We start from the raw sequence: 21,712 nt of genomic DNA on the forward strand, positions 1-21,712 counted from the left end.
CAAACCTTTTACAAATTACTCTAAAGTAGATTATGGCAGTAAATTAAGCGCTTGGTTGATAGGCTGATGACACCATCCATTTTAACTCTTGGATAGTGTTCATATTGTCCTGTAAATCCCAGAGGAAGGGGAGATCACAAGCCAAAAGGGATTATGAGTGCTAGTAAATCAAGCGCTCACACTTTACAGATTCACCATTCATGTTAGGAATAATTGTTGTAACAGGGCTGGGCGATATATTGATATTATATCGATATTGTGATATCTATATGACTAGACATCGTCTGGAATTTTGGATATTGTAATATTATCCTGTGACATAAGTTCTGATACAGTTACAGTAAAGGGATGCAGCTTTCTGAACTAATCTGTTGTAAATTTTTTTGTCTCTACCCATTTAGCCATCATATCCACATTACCACATTTTTCCACATTGTTCATCAAAAATCTCATAGTGTAAATTTTGTGAAAGCACCAGTTGTCATCCCTACAATCTTCTCACAATATCCATATGGACAAAGTCACATATCACAATATTTTTGACCGGCCACCTCAGTATCGCCCACACCTTTTTCCAAATGATTTGACGACCGAAACAAACATCTCTAGAATTTTGAAATTTTTTCTATTGTATAAATTCAATGCATTGACATATCTTGATTACAATTCATGTTGCTTTTGAGCCCTGTATATAGATTCAGAAGCTTTCAGTAGTACTTTTTTGTTATGTACCTCTGTTTTTATTGGCACATACTGTGAGATGGCTTCTTTATGTTTACTTATTTAGGGTGAAATTATTCTAAACATCCAAACATTTGAATATTAAATCACTATGTAAAAAATGCATCATGTAGATACTACCATAACAGTTAAAGATTTATGATCACCAAATGAGACGTGACAAAAATCAATTTGTTAGCTTGTATTCAAATGAATTTATCATCATATACCAAGTCCTGTTTCCCACCGTGTATATTTTTAAGTAGGAATCTGGTATCTACTGTCTTAACCACACCACTTAAATGCTGAAATAGTTAGGCAGCTAACCATAACAGTGTGGATATATCGTGACAGAGAGCGAGACAAAACCATGGATGGAGATTCTGGAGATGCCAGCCAGCTTTTACCTGACAAAAGCCGGCTGGAGTCGAGCTGTCACAGTGAGGTGGCACTGCTCGCTCTGATGGAGAAGACGGGCTACAGCATAGTGCAGGAGAATGGACAGAGGAAGTTTGGTGGACCGCCTCCAGGTGAATGTGTGGGTGTGTGTATGTATGTGTGTATGCAGCGCTTCACACGTCTGAAATATACTTTGAGGGTAAAGGCTGTGATAAAAAGGCATATTGTAAGGCCAGTGTGATTAACAATATGCCGGATGCAACCTGAAGCAACATAAACATAATGGGTGGAAATAAGAAATATTTCTACATACATAATTATGGTTATATATATTCTTCTCTTGAGAATTTGAGCAACTGCAACTGACCCAATTTCCCCTCAGGGATCAATAAAATAGTTCTGATTCTGAATTCTTTCAACAGGCCAGCTAATTGATGCCAGTTCTGTTTAATGAGAAATTCAGTCATGTTTGAGGAGTAAACAAGCTAAATAAACTTCCAGATTACATAATACCCCAGTGATAGTCTTAAAGGCTTAAAGGCTTGGCACATTGCAGTCAGGTAAAACATACATAAAAAGAACATATTGAACATGGATGCTGGTGGGGGCATCCAAAATGTTTTTGAAAAATATGAGAGTATGCGTAATGTTAAATTCAACCAGTTAACTTATTAATGTCAAATTAAGTTCGCCTGCTGGGAAATGCAGTTGCATTTCAAATTCAAATTATACAATTAAGGTCTACAGGACCTGTAGACATCCTGATAGTTTTTTTTGTTTTTTTTTTGCCAATGTATTGGATGTTATTACATTAACATTTTTCCTAATTGTTCAAAAAAGTAACCTAAAGTTTTCTTTGACTTATTTTTGAATAAAGTTACCATAAGAAATATCACAAAAGCTAGAGACAAAGACTCCATGTGTGAAACTGGTGCTGTTTTAGTCAAGCAAACAGCGCAGTTGCCATTGAGGAGATGGATGGTTGGATCACATCAGGCCAGAGTAATTTACACAGGATTTTTTGTGGAACATACTGAGCCCTTGGTGTTTGAGAAAGGTGGTTAAAAACCCTGAACCCCAAAAATAAGTACTCTAAACTAAATACATGCGATATTAAAGACTGAATCAGATCAGCCTACAATTAACTAAACTCTTTCTGACCATGTGTGTTTGTGTTCAGGTTGGGACGGCCCACCCCCACCACGAGGCTGTGAGGTGTTTGTTGGTAAAATTCCCAGAGACATGTACGAGGATGAGCTGGTTCCTGTGTTTGAGAGGGCCGGCAGCATATACGAGTTACGGCTCATGATGGAGTTCAGTGGAGAGAACCGGGGCTATGCCTTTGTCATGTACACCAGCAGGTTAGGGCGGCGTGTGTGTATGTCTGTATCCAGTATGCATTAACTTTTAATGTAATGTAGAACGATGTACCTTAATTTCAGTTCAGTTCAGTTCAATTCAATAATCTCTTACGCACAGTACAGTATGGCATGAGTGCCATCTTGTGGTGGTAGGTAGCAGGGAACATATAAAGTGAGCATTTAAATTCTCCTTTATATGATATGCAAAATTATTCTTCTAAAATTGGCCAATGACAAAAAAAGTAAAATTACGGAAAGTTCTAAAAGTAACAAAATTTGGATATCGCCCAGCTTTACACTCACACACACACACACACACACACACACACACACAACCCTCCTCTCCTCTCCTCTCCTCTCCTCTCCTCTCCTCTCCTCTCCAGAGATGCAGCTCAGAGAGCCATCCAGATGCTGGACAACTTTGAGATCCGTCCAGGGAAGTTTATTGGAGTGTGTGTGAGTCTGGACAATTGCCGCCTCTTCATCGGTTCCATCCCCAAAGACAAGAGGAAGGATGAAATCCTGGAGGAGATGAAGAAGGTACACACTGTAATCATGTCCTAATCTTTGCCTGCCTCTCTACACCGGCTCTCTACACCGGCTACCAAATATGAGCACTGATAGATGATGTAGCTCTACCCAAATTGTGAGAGAGAAGACGTAAGCAGGGTTCCTGTGCATTCTTAAAAAGTCCTAAATTTAACTTGCATCAAGCTGTAGCAACCCTGATAAGAGACCTCTAGTTCACTGCCTTAGTAAGGAAAGCTTTCAAAGTACAGCACACCCCCAAAAGGTATTTTGTCCTAAAATGCTAGTTAAACAATATAGTAAAAAATCATACTGCAATGAATTCTTCAGATATTTTTCAGATATATATGATTCCCACTCGTGTTAGGTTTTTTTTCAGTTCTGCTCTACCAGGTGTTTCAACTGGCGACAAAAGACCACAGACATGTCCGATCAGAGTAGCCTTATGAACAAGAGGATTTGTTGGAGTTGAGGTCTTGTACAACCGAGTGAACATGTTTATTCTGTTTTTTTTTTTCCCAGCAGCATGATCTCTACATAGCATTGTGTCTGGTAAATTGGTTCTGTTTAGCCACACTGATATAGTCTACCTGCATTTGATAGGTAGTGATGGGGTGCTAGTTTCAGACCCTGCCACTGTAATTCATGTACTTATTCATGTTTGTGATTTTTTTTTTTGTGTCTCTTGCTTGTCTTTGTATTTGTGCATGTGTGAGTGTCTGCCAGGTGACAGAGGGGGTGGTGAATGTGATCGTCTATCCCAGCTCCACAGACAAGAGCAAAAACCGAGGGTTTGCTTTCGTTGAATATGAATCCCACAAAGCTGCAGCCATGGCCAGGAGGAAACTCATACCTGGTATACTTGGACTCTCTGTACCTCTGTCTGTATGACTCTGACTTTGTGTTTTTGTTTTTAGTTTTACTCATCTGCTGCCTTTCAAAGTTTACTCTCTCTTCTTTTCCTCTTTTTTCTGATTAATGACCATATTTCAGACACACAGAAGCAGACAGACAATGACATGCAGTATTCTTAACTAAATGGAAACAAAAGAATTAAGCAAACAGATAGCACAGGGGTCAAACAAGGCAGCTAACAGACAAACAGGTACAAGGACTTGGAAAAAGATGGACAATGTGGCAAAAACTACTGGTTAAGTGACTGGTTTCCATAAAACGCTGCCTGCTGAGGTGCCTATTTTGTAGGCTAATTTATGCAATGTTGGTCTGCACATCTTGTTTTAAGTCATTTTGACATCATTTTAAATGCCTGTTACAGTCCCTAGATTCTGTGTGGTTATTTTTCTTCCCTGAGGTATTTTTGTATGCTCAGTGTCCCTCCTGTTTTCCCATAGTCTTACTGTACCCAGCTTGTTTCCCCTGCTCATCAAGAGAGGCCAAATGAATGAGGGGACACTGGGCCATATTGCATTGTATCATTGGAGTACATAACTTCTGCAGTAAAATATTATCTGCACTTGCGGAAAGGATCAACAAATGGCGTGCAATCATAAAATACCATGAGTACCCTCCTTGGAGTGCACCGGAAGAACACCTGAGTGGACACCATGCCTCCATTTCTGGTGCTGTCTGCTATAGCCCTTGAGCACTGCAGCGGCAGTTACATTGCACATATGTCGTAGCCTGTAGCTCCCATTGGGTCCGAGATTGGCCTTCTTTTAATAGCATTGTGCACATCTGCCCTGCATTAGCCTTGTCAGCTCTGCCCCTTGTTTACCTGCTCATTTGCCCTTTCACAGCCTGTCAGCTCCTTGCCTGTTCCCCTGTCCACCCACCTGTTCTTTATTCCCTGATTAGTCCATTTTGTATTTAAGTTCAGCTTTCTCTTGTACCTTTGCCTGTTCATTGTCATGTATGATTTTGACTGCTGCTTCCAGGCTGTTGTTTGTTCCTGTTTCCTTGTTTCTTCAGTGAAAACTTCAGAATCTCAGCTTTGCGTCCCTGGTCTGCATTTGGGTCCAGTTGCCTTTTCCACTTGCCTGCTCTCTTGTGACAGTGGCTGTCATAAAACACATAACACTTGTTTTGCACAACCTGAAAACTGAAACAAGACACATACACGTGCATGAGTTGTTGGCCTCACAGCACAGAGCACTCTGTGTTGCCACATAAGTAGATATTGAGTCTATAACAAGTGCAAAACATTCTGACACATCCAATTTCTGGTGGCTGGTGTTTTATACGAATTGTGCCCTGGGGCTTGAACTCCTGGGTTTAGATAGTCAAAGCTGTCAGTTTAGCCATGATAAATCCTTCATTAGACATCACATGCCTCTATATTGCCATAGAAACAGGACGCTCACCATCACACTGGCGTGCTGAGTATAAATGCCTAGGGCTATCAGATGTGTCTCATGAGTACAAACCAGGCTTTACTCTTTACTCTGTCAGTTTGAACTTCAGCTTTGTTTACTGGCATGATATGTGCATGCACCTGTGTTGCATTAGCATACAGAGGGGAAAAGAAGGAATATATGTTTCTCTTGTCTCTGTATTCCATTTGTCAGTGCCTGTTTCTAGTCTTCCTCAATATTTGTTTGTTTCTGCCTTCTCAGTCACTCGCCTTTCTTCTCTGTCTCTTTAATCTCTGTCGTCCTGTTAACTCTTCATCAACTCATTCACTTGTTGCAGCCGCTCAGCTGAACAAGACAATTGATTTTACTGTCCAGTAGAGGGAGGCAGAACACAGGTTGCTGTATGACTCTAGTTCAAAGGGGAATTTAGCTTCTCATTTGGTGCAGTTTCTTCAGCTTTTCCACCCCAGAACCCAAAATGAGTATATGTAATGTCACTATTGGTGCCTGGCTCATTGAAACACACTTCTTTTGACTTGGCTTCGAACTGTTTTTTTAATATACCCGCCACAGGTGCTGATGAATTCATTATTCAACATTTTACTACCCCAACTACATTTTTCTAACAGAGTGAGATGTCTGAACAAAGGGTGATTACCTACCAAAATGGCTGGTTTCTGGTTTTCACCTACTCATCAGTGGTTCACTTCTTTTGCACATAGTTAAAGTTCTCTAGTCAAGACCATAGTTACCAAAATGGGGTGCAAGGCCCCACAGGGATCCTCGAGGGGGTTCCAGACTGTCCCCAGAAAAATGAGGAGTAATTCATTGTGTTTTTATGGGGACATGAGACAATTATGGAATGTTGTTGGAGTGATTGTCTTGCTGTCGTATCCTGTCTCCTACCTGCAATAGAAACAGTTATTCTGTACAAAATCATTCTCTTTGTTTCTGTGTGTGTGTGTTTTGTTTTGCTATACATGTGCTGAGAAGAAACCTGGTCTGTGAGGACACCTCAGGATTGTGTGGACATTTTGGGTGGTCCTCGCGATAAAAACAGGCACATTTTAGCTTATTGGTCAAGGTTAGGTTTATGATTAGGCTTTGGCATAAGCTGGTTATGTCTAGGATTAGGGAAAGTCCATAGAGAATGAATGCAAGTCAGTACAATCTACCCACAATAATAGTAATACAAGTGTGTGTGTGTGTGTGTGTGTGTGTGTGTGTGTGTGTGTGTGTGTGTGTGTGTGTTTGTGTTTCCATCAGGGACCTTCCAGCTGTGGGGTCACTCCATCCAGGTCGACTGGGCAGAGCCTGAGAAAGATGTGGATGAGGAGACCATGCAGCGTGTCAGAGTGTTATATGTATGTATGTGTGTGTGTGTGTGTGTGTGTGTGTGTGTGTTCTTTGGCTGAAAAGCCCTCACAAATGACACCCAGGTTCAGAGCACTGACGATTGAGGAAATTTTTGTAGGTCTCTGCTGCAGAATATAAAAATATCTGTGTGTCATTCTTTTTTATCAAGTACACTGATGAGGTGAAAAAGTAAAATGCATTGTCCCTCATTGATTTCCTTTATTAAAACCGCACTATCTGGGTGAAAATGTATAGAAAGAGAAGCTAAGGAGTCACTCAACCATGTTTTTTTCTGTCATGAGAACCTGCAAACATTTTCTCATCTGTGAATTTTATCACATGGTGCTCAGGCTTTTCGGGCAGAAAATACACATCCCTGTCCATTGGTATATGCAAGTTTCCTTCATAAGTTTAACAATATCATAAGCAATAATAACATGGTTACAGAGCAAATCAGTATTTAAGTCATGTGCTTTGTAAAAACCTGTTTCACCCGACAGTGTAAAAGTTTTGCAAAATTGTCAATTCTACATCGTTCCTAGGTCTCTGAAAAGGAGAGGTCAACCTGTGTGTTTCCACTGGGGCCCAAAACACCTCTGCTCTGATGTTTTATCTTGTGTTGTAGTGCTGCAGCCAAAGGTCACCTTTTTAGAACAGCCCTTTAAAATATTCATAAGCTTGTTCAGATCAAAGGGAGAGTGGATAGCAGTGGGGAGGAGACACACAAGAACATTAAACCCCCAAGGGGATAAATTATGGTGAAGCCTTTTGCACTGGAAGACTTAAATGTGATCTCAGGATGATGAATACAAACTTAACATGCACAATTTGGTTGATGCTTTTACCCAAAGTGCCTTACAGTTCCATGATTGACAGTGATACAAGACCACAAAACCACGGGTCAGTGAGCTGTAGTCTGAAGGACTGCAACTTAGACTACAGGCCAGGATTTTCTCTGTGATTTACCAAACTCCATAGGTCTTATTCAGGAATAACTTGGCTGCTTGTCTCATGGTGTCAAACATGTTCAGAATATGGGTTTTGTGTTTGACTTTGAGAGTTGTTCAGCCATATCTCCTCCAGAGGAGGAACATCTCTAAGTGCTTTTTATCTTTTGCTCATCTTGACAGAGCTATCTGCGCTTTTGTCCCATATTGCAACTTTCTTCAGTTTGACCTAAATCAGATGTTCCTTCGTTGACTACAGGGACTACAAAAGTGCATCCATGCTTAGGAAATCTGTCCTGGTTAAGTAAAGAAATTATGTTTTCTGTATGATGTGATTAACAAATAGTGTATGACAATGTAAAATATATACCCTATACATAAGGTAACAATATATGTAAGTTGGAAGTAGATAAACAAAGGGTGTTAAAGAGGAAGTATGTAAACAAAGCATGTTACAATATCTCACTAAACAAATAAAAAATATAGGCTATAAATGCTAGACAATATAAAGACATTTAAATAACAGTAATGATATAGCTGTGGTGTACAGTGTATGACTAGCATGAACATAATGATTCTGTTAGGCAAGAAAGGGAGAAAGGGAGAGTGCAGAGGGGAAGTTTGGGCTTTGGCGGGTTGAGTGCAGGGATGATATTAAAATCAGAGTCTGGCTCCCTGCACCCCATCAGTCATTTGTTTTATTTATTTATATATTTTTCACAACAGTGATGGTGTAGGTGGTGATTTGCTGCAGGGGGTCAGGTCCAGGCTGATGCCTGTAAGTTTTCCAATTGATTTTCAGATTTTACTGTTAACTTTAACACCCTTTAACACCCTAGACCCTGAAGGCTAGACCTTCAGGGTCTAGCCTTAAGCTACATTACTGACCTCTTAATCCCTTACAAGCCTCAGTGCAGACAGAGGAGAGCCTCAGGCAAGGCTCTTCTGTCTCTCCCTAAGGCCCTGTTCAGTCCTGGCATTAAAATCCATCTTGGCTGATCCAGTCACAAGTGGACAGCTCTAAGTATGTTAGTTCACACCTGGCATTAGAATTCATCTTCACATGGTCTCGAGTGACCACTTGTGATTCGATCTCATTTCCCTGCTCTTTTTCCATGCCAATAAACACATACATCATTCCTGTTTGCAAAGTCCAGATGTTTTGTTTTTTTAGTCAAGGCAACAGGCATTTGACAAAATAAGATAGCCTTGTTGACTCGAGCAAGGTGGAATGCGCCATCAATTACTGATGACATATTTCTCATCTGTTATTAGTTAATCAGTTAAATGAATGAATGAATGAATGAATATTTATTATTCTAACAGAGACACACACTTTACATTACATGTATATATTTTTGCGGAAAATCAACATTTTACTCACAGATTTGACGTGAACTTTAAAGGTGAGAAAGAAACTAAAGCCACAAGATATGACCTCAGAGCACAAGTGTTGTGGCAAGCAGGTGGAGACAGATGTTCATATCTGAAAGGCAACAGTTCCTTATGCCTATAAAGCTGGACTGATTCCTATAAGCAGCTGTTTCATTTGATAGATAGATAGATTCTTTATTGTCCCTCAACAAGGAAATTTGTTGCCACCAAGCTGCACAGTGACTCACATACAAAGAGGTACATAAATACAATAAACACCGCCACATGACAGCATGAAAAACATCCATATAGAATACATCCACATTCATGCACGTAAATTTCCATACATAGCACCTGCACCCAAAAGTTAGAGTCTTTTGTTTAATAATGCTATGGCATAGAGTACAAAAATTTTGCCACAGTGTGCCAGTTTCCAGGCCAAGGTTCTGTTTCTGTGCTCAGATAGTTTTAGTGTGAAGAGTGGGTTGTGGGGGTACCTGGGGTCACGTGCAATGGTGCGTGCTGTGCATGTGTTGGCTTTGCTGTCGAGGTCTGAGAGACTGGGGGTGGGGATGCCAATGATTTTGGAGGTGCTGTGTGTGATGTATGCGAGTCTGTTTCTATTGGAGGTAGTGGTGAAGGAACAGGGAACAATAGATGAGAACTGGTTGAAAGATACATTTGTAGAGCAGCAGCAGTAATTAGTTGATTTGTTCAGAGAGGACCAGAGAACGTAAATTACAGCAAAAAGCAAAAACTCATGCTTAGCTAAAATTACAGGGACTGTAATTTGTTTTAATATTTTTGTTTTTGTCTACCTATATGATGATGATAATGGATATGGTGATAGTGTGTGTGTGTGTGTGTGTGTGTGCGCGCGCGCGCGCGTGTGTGTGTGTGTGTGTGTGTGTGTGAGTGAGTGAGACAGAGAGAGAAAGATAGAGAGAGAGAGAGAGAGGGAGGCCTTTCTGCTCCCTGCCAAGGTTAAGGTTAATGTTGATGCTGGATGGTGGCCTTGAGATTAAAATCCTATAACTCAATGAGCTGTCCTCCAAAATCTAATAAATATAAAGGTGTGTGTCATGTGTGTTATCCCCTCTTTGGGAGTTGTGTGTTTCATTCCCACCTCTTCCACATGTAATATTGCTGGGGTTTAGGTTAATGTTATGAGTTTGGGAAAATAGGATGCTCTCTAATAACGCAACAATGTGTGTGAGTGTATGTGTGTGTGTGTGTGTGTGTGTGTGTGTGTGTGTGTGTGTGTTGTACCTGTTCTATTCAAGTTATGTCTGATTATGGGTTAGGGTCCAGGTAATGAACTTAACTCAATTTGATATCTATTAAATATTAGGGGAAGCTTTAATGATTGCCGTTAGGGAATTTGATAAAGATAATGTGCCTGTGTGTGTGTGTGTGTGTGTGTGTGTGTGTGTGTGCTAGGATTAACTAAAGGTTTTAGGGAATGAACTTAACACTCTCTTCTCTCATCTAGGTACGTAACCTGATGCTGAGCACCACCGAGGAAACCCTTCGCCAGGAGTTTTCATGCTTCAAAGCGGGAGCTGTAGAGCGCGTCAAGAAGCTCACTGACTACGCCTTCATCCATTACCGCTGCCGTGAGGACGCCATCACTGCCCTGCACCTCATGAATGGCGCTGTAATCGACGGGGCCGTTGTGGAGGTCACACTGGCTAAACCAGCCGGGATCAAAGATGGAAGCATGTCTGGGAGGAAACACGGGAGCAGGGGAAACAATGCAGGAGGAGGAGGAGGAGGAGGAGGTGGGAAAGGAGCAATGGTGGGCGGAGTAGGAGGAGGGTATGGGGACGGGACATTTGTACTACAGAGGGACGATGGAGGGATTGGAGGTGGAGCTATGCAGGAATACCCTTCACTCAGTTCCCTGGTCCTGCCCCCACGCCTGGGGAGCCCTTTCTATGCAGGAGCAGAAGGAGGTGAGGAGGAGGTTTCATATGTGTTTTGGCAGCTGGGACATTTAATGTATGTAGAAAACTCCCTCAAACATTTTAGTCCATTGTCATTCTTTTTGTATGCATTTTTTAGACAGTATCTTGGCAGCAAGTGGTTTCTCTTGCAATAGACAACAATGGAAAACTACTTTCTTAAAATAAACTTAATTGTCAGCCGATTAAGAATATGACACTTCCCCACCCATAGACATTTACTTGTAAAGTCCAAATACACAATATATTTCTTTAAACTTTACTGCAGTTTGTGTGAGGGAGTTTTGTTTCAGGCCATTTTGTATGATGTCCAGTTGTATTTTTTAAACGTTTTATTCGGAGAAGTGATGCTGTTTTGAACATTGTCTCAAAATCTGAGACTCGTCTGAGGATGTCCTAAAAAGTACACAGTGATAATGGTGAGAGATGCGATTCCTGTGTGGGTCTGGAAAGTGTGTAAAAGTAAGGAAAATGAAACTGAGCATTTCCAGGTCAAAATCATATGATAGCTGCCTATTTTATGTAGTTCTGTGTAGTAAACTTCTTTTATTCATTCATTTCATGTTATCATGATTAAAAAAAAAAAAAAAACAGCCAAAATCTTTGAAGAACATAACATATTTAAGCACCACAACAAATGATTTGCTCTTTAAAAGATTCTTTTGCAAGACACTAAACCCCTGCCTGCTCACTCAGTGAAAGTCGCTCTGGAATAGACCATCAGCTACTTGAAATGCTTCCAATCCAATTATGTAAGTTGCAACTGAGCTATGTTGTCATCATCTTACAGTGTCCAAGTGTTGCCTAAAAATATGAAGTAAGCCCTTCTGGGACTGTTTCATAGATGCCATTAGGAAAAAGGTTATTAAGGCTAGCAGTTACCAGGGTGGAAAATTATTGCCGGCCATCCTAGTGCAGGTAGTTTGACTATGAACTGTAATAAGTCAGTTCTAGCAGCTGCTATCACCTAATAGTGAGCCTTCCATCATTCCCAGTATATTCTAAAGCGTCTGGTGATTTGCAGGATGCAGTAGGCACTGCTGTTGACCATGAACTTAGCTTCCTGCAGTGTGGTACGTGGACACACAGATCCTGACCAAAGACTGTTTTTTTTTTTTTTTGTTTTTTTGTTTGTTTGTTTGTTTGTTTTTATAGTAGACTGATTAACTGACTGAACAACTAGAGAATAATGGGAAACCTTAAGATTGGCTAATTTAATCTCCTCTGCTGCCATACAAACCCTTGACAGCCATGAAAACAAAGTAATACTTTTTGAGAATTGAATTTCTCAGCAGTTTTGCATTGGCTTAGTTTATCTATTTTGTCCATTTAAAAATACCCCCAACCACTTTCTTAAATGGACCATCATTTCAGCTTTAACCCAAAGCCTAATTCTCAACATGGCCACCACAGTAATTAATTCAGAACAGTTTGGACGTCTCTTATCTGCCATTTCATTTTTTTTTCCGACTTAGTAATAATTTCCATCAAAGCTTCACTTGATATATCTTAAAACCCTTAACCCTTCTTTTCAGGCATGACTTTCACAAGATTAAGTTTTGCTTGGGCTTAAATCCCCTTTGCTTGTTTTTCTTCTTTTCCTGCCGAGGGTCATCTCTCAAAAACTTTGCCTGCCAATTCCCCTCAACAGTTTAACTGTTTTTTATCAAACTGATCTTGACAGCTACAACACTAAAACCTCTTTCAGGCATAACCACTCAAAAAATCAGTGAAGCCTGGCCCCACAATAGTGTGAAGTATACAGTGTGTGTCTCCCAGTACAAGGAAATCAATTGTATCACTTTGTAGTATCTGTCTTCCTAATGAACTCCAGTAGCAGCCTTTTTTGTAGCACCTCCTGACTGACCCTCTGCGTACCCTTTCAGAATCTATATCCTTCAGTTCCCCCTCCCTTGTGCTGTTTCTACATAAAACCTCAGTCAGAGGAAAGCCTCCAATTTGTTTTTTCATGCTGTTTGTAAATTTCCTTGTGCTTTTCCTGTCTCTCTTATTTATTTTATTCAATACAATATTTTTAATTTTTTTTTTTCTTTTGAATTTAGACTGGCTTCAGCTTGTGTTATCCAGTGCAAGCCAGATTCATAAAGTCTCATTAATATATTGATAGAGTCATGATAATAATCTGATGACAGAGCAAAAATCCAGTTCCTGACGCCTGCAGACATGTCTGATAATGAGAAAGTTCCCGAGCTAACTCCCAAAATGGACTCTGAAATATTTATGAGAAGGAAGATGTCATAGCAGTTAGCTGCTGCTACTATGAGGCAGAGAAAGATGGAGGGAGAGAAAAAAAATAGACAATTGCATGAGGAAGACCTGTTAGAAAGAGACTGGTAGATTTGAGGAGTATATATGAGAGAGGAATGAGTGAATGAATTTAATGATGGAGGGGAAAAAGACATTTTTGGATGGGCAGATGAGGGATTCAGGGAGGAACTTTGAAAGAGAGGTAAGTAAATTTATGGAGGGAGAAATGAGGCAGTTTCAGGAAGTGAGGATGTAAGACTTAAAGCGAAATTGAAAAGCCATTTAAAAAGAGTTACACAGATGGTATGGATGGAAAGAGGAAAAAAGATGGAAAATGTAGAGAGATGGAGAGAGAAAGAGATTGAGGAGATAAAGGCCAAATGGGAGGGAGGCAATGACAGAGAGACAGATTTCGAGCAGGAGAGGGGAAGATTTATTGCGGGAGAGAGGTGGAGGAAGATAAAAAGAGGGACAGAGAGAGAGGAAGACAGGGAGAGAGACTAGTTTTATTTCTATCCAGCTACGAAATGAATTATGAAGGTGCTTGATGTTGCGGCTTAACCACAGCAAATCACTATGTCCATTTTGACAGTATTATAAGTGGTGTAAACAGATGACCTGCTATTGAGATAACTGGCAGCCTTTACTAACCTCATTATTTCATTTTGCCTTGTGTGCCACCAGGTTAGATCATGTAAAAAAAAACAACAAAAAACGACAGAGGACATCTTTATCAGCACTCTAGGCTTATGCAAAAATCCAGAGGCTTACATCTCCATAGAATCTACCTAGAAAAGTTGTTGCTTTGTGTTTAGAGACATTATTGTACCTCAAGGGCCAATATCATGACGGAAACTTAATACTTGCGCTTCAGGTTCCCCTGATACTGTGCTTGTTGCATGCATTTACATATTACTAAGCCAAAAAAAAAAAAAAAAAAAAAAAAAAAGTGAAATGATTACAACTCCCTAGTGCTTTAAGGTACAGAGGCCTTATTAATAGCACCCATGTGTAATGAGAAGACACGTTAGCACACAAAATATCTGCTAATCACCGCATTGATTATTTTAATTTATGACCTCATTAGCATAACTGATTATGTTTAATATATCATGGTGATTATGGCAGAACATTAGGCAGCTCAAGTGCCTCTTGCTCGGTGTCAGTTAATGTTGGTGATATTTCATGCAGTATGGAAACAAAAACCAAAAAAGGGCATGTGGCAATGCTGTAATTCAACAACTGCACTAATAGTAATACAGTCACAACAGGCTTTCACATGGGAGTTGTGGTGGACAGATATTTTACAGGTAGGCTACTAATACCTATCGTATTCGGCCAAATTTTTATCCACATCCTGAGAATATCCAACAGCTATGTTAGTATTCATTTGACAAATACGCTGCTATTGTTATTCAGGAATTTCTTTATCAACCAAAAAAACATTGCTGCTTCAAGTGAGTGCAGTAAACCTGATATTGAGTACATCTTTGCAAAAGTTCCATAAAATCAAAATTAGTGGAACATTTTCATAAAAATAATTGGAGAAAGCTTAGCTGTGGAATGATTTTAGGTAGGACACTGAGAGGGAGGGGTAGTGGTGGATGGGGAAAAATAGGCAAAGTTGAAGAGAGACTTGGGGTGAGAAAAGGCAATTTGAGGGGTATTTAGGGAGGGAGATATGGAGAGAGATTCAGGAAATGACTGATTAAGAGAGCCATACAAGAGGGGACAGAGAGAAGAGCAAACCTGATACAATCAAATTATATTGCTGACGCTTTAATAGAACAATGTGCGGAGTGTTAATGAAGCGCCAACATTGGGCTTGTAGCAGAAACAGACTGATAGATAACTTTTGATTGTCCTGTTGTGCTCCCGATGCTCTCATTAGATAAAAGAGAATGACTCAAATGAGAATAGCAGTGTTACTGACAGAAAATGAAGCAGTGAAACAAGACAAAAAACGAATGTTCATTAACAATCTGTCACCGTTTCTCGAATTGTCTGATCTGTCTCTGTCTGCTTCTCTGATTATCTGTCTTATCTGTTTTTCCCCCCTCTTGTGCTGTCCCGTTTGTCCAACTTCTACCTGCTTACCTACTTGTCTTTCTTCTGCTTCATTTTTCCAGGTACTCGCCTGCCTGTCTGCCTGCCTGTGCCTCTATCCATTGATCAGTCTGTTTACATGTCTGTACCCGTCCATTTGTTTTCACATATTTCTTATCACCTGTCTGCCTTTATCAGGGTAGGACTAGGAAAGTAAGGAAGGCATGTACATTTATAGGTATTTATTTGATGCTTGTTGCCAGAGTGACTTTTTGCTCAGTGTTTGGCAGTGGAAGAGTGTGGCTGCCTCCATGGGTGAATCTGCCCATTGTACTGAAGAACTGGTGTGAGATTCTTAATCACATTTGCACTTAAAAACGCATGTTTGTAAAGGACAAAAATCAAACACAAGCTGTTTTTTTGACTTTTTAACCAGTATGATCACATTATGATTATTTCTATATAAAGTAGGAATGCGAACAAATGCAGGTGAACAAACTCGGACCTTAGTTTGAGCTCAATGGACAAAATGATTGAAAATAAAATCCTTTTTCTCACCATTTGAGAAATACAGGCAGTTTGCTTTTATTCATGACATGTTACTCTTTGCCTTTCGTATTAGGCATTACCCTGCATTCACGTGCTTTTCCCCCAGGAAGCACAACCCGAATGCTCTCCCATGTCAGGTGTCTGAATTTTAGAAGTCAGGATTACAAATTATTTGACTTGTGACCTAATTGCTAATTATATTACTTGACAGAGAATGTACATTTCATACAACTGGCCAAATATGAACCAGACACAGACTTGTAAAAGACACGGATCATCCTTGATAATCCTAAGGACTGCTGTCCTTGATAACATAGGGCATTTAATTTCCTGTGTTATTTACACAGAAATAGCCAGATAATACTTACTAGCTTGGGTACTGAAAGCTTAATTGATATTAATTGAAATTTCTTACACTGTCGGATTCAGCAAGCCCCTGGAAAATCCAGTTACTCAGAGACTTTGAATGAAGGTGTAATCGTGTGTGTGTGTGTGTGTGTGTGTGTGTGTGTGTGTGTGTGTGTGTGTGTGTGTGTGTGTGTGTGTGTGTGTGTGTTTGTGTGTGTGTTTGTGTCTGTTCCAGTTGGAGCTGGGGACACAGAGAGGTGTATGTTCCCCCTCGTCCCTGGTACTCCCATCTCCCCGTCCAGCCTGCACTCTGTGAAGCCCAGCCAGCTCTCCTCTGCTGTCAGCCTGCTGGAGTTTTACTGCAGCAGAAACTCCTGGTCATTGCCTGAGTACTACTTGTTCTCTGCACCGGGCCAGAACGGAATACCACTGCTCATATACAAGGTTACAAAGATTAAACTACATCTTATATACAGGGGCAGACCAAGAGCTGCCGCTTATGTACAGGGTTAGACTGAGAGAAGATTGCAGGTGTATCTAATAAAGGTATTAGATTGTATTACACATTGCAGAGCCCAAATGAAATATGTTTTAATATTTCAATACTCCTGTTTTGTGAATGTGTGTGTGTGTGTGTGTGTGTGTGTGTAGGTGGTGATCCCATCTATACGTAGCAGCTACATGCCAGACAAGTTGTGTACGCTGCTGGATGATGCCAAAGAGCTGGCTGCGCAGAACACAATCTGGAGCCTTGGTACTGTAAAACACGCACACACTCACACACATAGACACACACACACACACATTATGTAATATGAGTTGTATTTCTGCAACAGTGCACAAGGTACAAACAAAAATGAGGGCTGTTTAGACGCAACTGACATAAAATTGGAATAAGCACTTTGTTTAATAGCACCTCTGACAGAGTGAGAACTATGTAGATACAACAATTAAAAATGATTTGCTTCTTCCACACATATTTGTCTGTTGAGTAAAATGGTCTTAACATATATTGTCCCTGGGCAGGTTTGATTATTGCAGCTTTAATTAACAGCTACAAAAATCCTCCCACACAGATACTTCAGACAGACGTTCCCGTGAACAACACCTTGCTTGACATAATCTGGATTGTCCTGTTGTGATAAACCCACCCATCTGTTACGCTGCGCACATTAAAATAAAGGCTAAGACTTGTTAAATGTGATCGCACACACACACACACACAACCAGCTTTCAGTCATACCCCTAGGGTTTTAACAATTATGAAAATCCTGAAAACGTCATGGTACATGATATTTGGTATTAGTTTTTATAAAAGTCATGGACATTTTTTAATATATGACTGTAATCTTGATAAGTTGAACTAAACAAATGTTGAACAAATGTTTCAGATTTGTACTGGTGACAGAGACATATCAAAAGAAAACTAACATTGCAACACAGTGCTTACTCACATGTGGTACTGGACCAACAGGACCTTACCTACAGCCTCACTTGATACTTTTTTTTTTTTTTTTTTTTTTTTGATAGTTGATGGTCTTTTTTCTTGCCTCTTTGCCTGTCATGGGGGAACAAATGAAAAATGTTAAATTTGAATGAACTAAAATAACCTATAGTGCAGGACACAGCAGAGAGTGCTACACATACCTGACTTAACATATGCACAAAAACAAATTTTGTCACTATTTGTATTCATGAAGTGCAGCAAAGAGTAATGGAACTAATCCAAGAGCCCTTAGACAGAAGAGCACATTTCATCTGTGCTGAGAACAATTTTTTTTCATGGCACCATTATCACATTTTCATTTGTAACCTCTGTGGGGTGTCTCAATCTAACCCTCATTATCAATTCAGATTTCCTTTATCCCTCTGTTATTCCTCAGTATTTATAGTTGTAGTTTAACAAAATTACACTGAGCCAAACAATATTAATCTACGCTGAAAGACATTTGACGTACAAAATGATAAAGGATGAGACTAAGCTCACTTAATTCATTTTAATTATTCAGCTGGTGCTCTTATCCCGAGTTGATTTGAGTGACAAAGAGAAAACAGTCTTGGGTTTAGGGTCTTGTGTAGGGAAACATGAGCAAATGAGCGCCTCACAGACATCAGAAAAGGCAAGAAAGCACCAAAATGCATTGTTTGCTCAAAATGTTACCAAAGTATAATAGCTATTGTAAAATTTACCTTCAAGATTTTGCCCTGTATATATCCCGTATACTGAAGGCAACGTGGCTCTTCTTGATTGTCTCTCAAGCGACCAGTTACAAGACCATTCCTTGTAAATTCATACGGCAGAGAAGACAGCAAAACTTGACTTTTCTGAACATTTCCTCTCGGGGATGTAGCCAAAGTGCTGCTCAGTGAGCATGCAGTGAAAAGTGATGAGAGAAAAAAGGCTTCATCTAGGAAATGTCAGCACAGGAGAGAAAGTAGGAAACAGGCGCATAATAAAGCAAGTAGAGAGCGGCGACATGGAAAAGGAAATGTGATTCAGGGTATGTGTGTGTGTGTGTGTGTGTGTGTGTGTGTGTGTGTTTTATTCATTTAAAAAAAAATTAAAAAAAAAAAAACTATTGTCCAGTGAATGCTGAAAAAAGTGAACCATCAGGCCAAAGTGCAAATAAATTGTTTTCATTTTTTTATGTGCATAACTTTTGCAGGGTCTTGGTTATTGAGTGTACGTGTGAAGTTGAAAAATATAAGGTTCAGTATGTGCCCTTTGGTGTATGCTTTTAATAAAGCTATATTACACTGCACATGTTTTTGAGTACATGTGGCCCAACTGGAAACTGAATACCCATGGAAGTGCTAGTGAACAACTCACTAAGCTCTACAAGGCTCCAGAATAAGGTTTCTTATCTCTCTTTTTTTTCTCTTGCTCCAGCTTGCTCGGTCTCTGCCTCTCCTCCCTCTTTCCTAACACCTTTTTCTCCTCCCTCCTTCCCTCTTCCTTCTTCTCTGCATATTTGCCTCTCTTTTTCAATCTAAAGGACAGATTGAAAAAGAGAGGCTTTTTCACTCCCCTCTTCCTTTTCCCTCTTTCCCTCTTTTTCTACAGTCCTCATCTCGTCTCTTCCCCTCTCCATACTGGGCTTTCCATCCACCTATGATTATGCAAATTTTAAATTTGAGCATAAGAAAATCTGAATGGAATTACTGGAATTTTGACACAACAGTTTTTATGCTGAGGTGGATAAGTTGGGATACCAAAACATGACCAAGATCGAAGGAATCACTTTATTTAAAGAAATGATGACATAGCAGGGACTTTGGGCGTGCGCTTCTGCTGTGTTTAAGGACGACAAGTAAAGTACGCTGGCAGAGGACAGTGCACATGTGTGGACGGACTGTGAAGCCTATAGTCAAGCACTGTTGAGAATACTGTTGAACTCACATAATGTCGTAAATGGAAATGTGTCTTGACTGGCATCTTATCACGCCAAGTTTTTGAAAATGCACTTAAAATATGTGCCAGATTTGTTTGCAAACATAGCATATATATCTCTCTCATGTCCCCTCTCCCTCTTCTTTCTTTCTTTCTTTCTTTCTTTCCTCCCTTTCTTCTTTCTCCCTCTGTTTGCCATCCATCCTCTCCAGCTCTCTTAATATATCTGACCCTGTTTTTTAAAAAAAAAAAATTCACTTTTCTCCTGTCCTCTCCCACCTTATTTGTTTCTCTTCCCCCTTTTTTTCTTCTCTCACCATATCTCCTACACTTTGACTCTCCCGTCTTATCTCCCATTCCTCCCTCTTTCCTCATATCCTCCTCTCTCCTTCCCTCTCTTCATATCTCTCTCTCTCCCCCTCTCTCTTGCATGGTTTGAGTAAATATTTAATGGGAGCTCATGTTCAGTGTCTGGGATCTACATTTTCTTCAGTTTTTGATGGTTCTCTGTCCTGCACCGAACTGAAACCTTTTTTGATATGCATGGTCTATTCTCCTTTACCTCCTCTTTTCTTGCCCCTCCTCCATCTTTTCCTCACTACCTACTCTCCTCTCTCTCTCTCTCTCTCTCTCTCTCTCTCTCTCTCTCTCCCTTCCTGTCCCTCTTTCTATCCCTCCCTGCTGTCTTCTTTCATTCCTCCTTCTCCTCTCCTTCATTTAACTCCCTTCTTCCCTCCTCTTCATAGCTCCCTCTCTGGCACAATTCAATTCAGCTCAATTCAATGTGGCTATATTGGCAAGACTAAACACAAAATGCAGTATTGCCAGAGCACATTGCCGAGGGCAATCACAGCAGAGTAAAAAGTATGAATAAGAATGATCAGTTTCTCTCTCCTTCCCTGTCAGACTCATCCCTCCTGAGCAGAGGTGTCGCTGATTCTCCCAGTAGTCTGTCTCCGCTTGCCACCCCCACTGGTCCGGGCCTGCTGACTTGCGACGGCAAAGCCATCCCCTCCTGCCTCCCTCCTCCTCCTCCTCCTAGCCCCTTCCCCCTCTCCCCTGTCTCTCCTCTCTCTCCTCCACTGTCCACCTTCATGCCCCCGGCCTCCCAAGCGCCAAGGCTCTACATCAACCCCCAGTCGTCTTTCTACTTCTGGTGAGATTGAAGAAACACACAATGCGCACACACACACACACACACAAATATATCAGTGTTTACTAGTGATAGTGCAGGCAAAGGATTCTGCTTACCATGACGCTGATTAAAAATAAACAAACAAAAACAAACAAACAAACAAAAAAATGCAGTATCTCTGATATGGAAATTGCAGGAGCCAATATTTCGATTTTAGCTGCAGGTAATTGTGCAGAACAGTGAAGATATTATTCTCAGAAGTGAAGCTGTGCAGCATAGAGGGCTGTGTCTCTGTCTGTGGGAGCGGTTGTGTGTTTGTGTTTGTCTCTGTTTGTTTGTGTTTGTCTGTGTAGTGTGTGTCCTCAGGTAGGGCCAGGCAGTATGGTTGAAATCAAATTCATAATCTTTTTTGATCGATGCTGTATATATCACAAAAACGCGAAATCACATGTCAAATAAAAAAATATATTCATCCCATTAAACCAAATGGTAATTTTTGGTGTGATGTCCAACAAAGTCCTGCATATTTCAAATAATACTCCTGAAAATGTTTCATGCCTAAATTTGTAAGAGTTTTTAGATAATAATGAGCTTGTTATCATCGGTTTACACAGCAGAATTGTGTCATGACATTCCAAAATTATCATGACACGATTCTGCTGACAAACGATACATGATATTGAATTGTAACCCAGCCATATAGACTTTGTAGTATTATCTAGGGAAGGATTTCAAGCTGTTTGATCAACTAAAACCAAACTGGGCACAGTGGCATTTAAAAAAAAAAAAATCATAGGAAAAATCCACCCTGGAATACTCTCTAACTAGATATCATCAGTTTGTCAAGGTCAATCTTTTCAACCTGTGATGATCAACGGCTGTTATTCCGTGATGAAGTGGTGTAATGTGCGCAGTCCCTCAGCATGCCTCGTCTCCTTCTACTTCAATCAGTGGTTTCCTATGTTTCGCTGGAATACCTTTAACCAATCCCAAGAGAAACATTTTCTGCTGTCA

The 21,712-nt window shown here is 40.3% G+C and overlaps 1 protein-coding gene across 1 annotated transcript in view; it reads left to right on the forward strand.

The window, feature by feature from the left end:
- Window positions 1–1,168: 1,168 nt before the first annotated feature.
- rbm46 (RNA binding motif protein 46) overlaps window positions 1,169–21,712 on the forward strand; it is a 127,328-nt gene continuing 106,784 nt past the window's right edge. The window contains exons 1-10 of the mRNA XM_030075697.1: window positions 1,169–1,250; window positions 2,300–2,480; window positions 2,864–3,020; window positions 3,735–3,864; window positions 6,587–6,684; window positions 10,490–10,952; window positions 16,414–16,616; window positions 16,824–16,926; window positions 20,470–20,615; window positions 21,052–21,064. Of these exons, the coding sequence (XP_029931557.1) occupies window positions 1,184–1,250; window positions 2,300–2,480; window positions 2,864–3,020; window positions 3,735–3,864; window positions 6,587–6,684; window positions 10,490–10,952; window positions 16,414–16,616; window positions 16,824–16,926; window positions 20,470–20,615; window positions 21,052–21,064 (1,561 nt within the window). The 5' untranslated portion in view covers window positions 1,169–1,183. The remainder of the gene's footprint in view (window positions 1,251–2,299; window positions 2,481–2,863; window positions 3,021–3,734; window positions 3,865–6,586; window positions 6,685–10,489; window positions 10,953–16,413; window positions 16,617–16,823; window positions 16,927–20,469; window positions 20,616–21,051; window positions 21,065–21,712) is intronic.

The sequence above is a fragment of the Myripristis murdjan genome, chromosome 18 (genome assembly GCF_902150065.1).
Source record: "Myripristis murdjan chromosome 18, fMyrMur1.1, whole genome shotgun sequence".
NCBI lineage: Eukaryota > Metazoa > Chordata > Actinopteri > Holocentriformes > Holocentridae > Myripristis > Myripristis murdjan.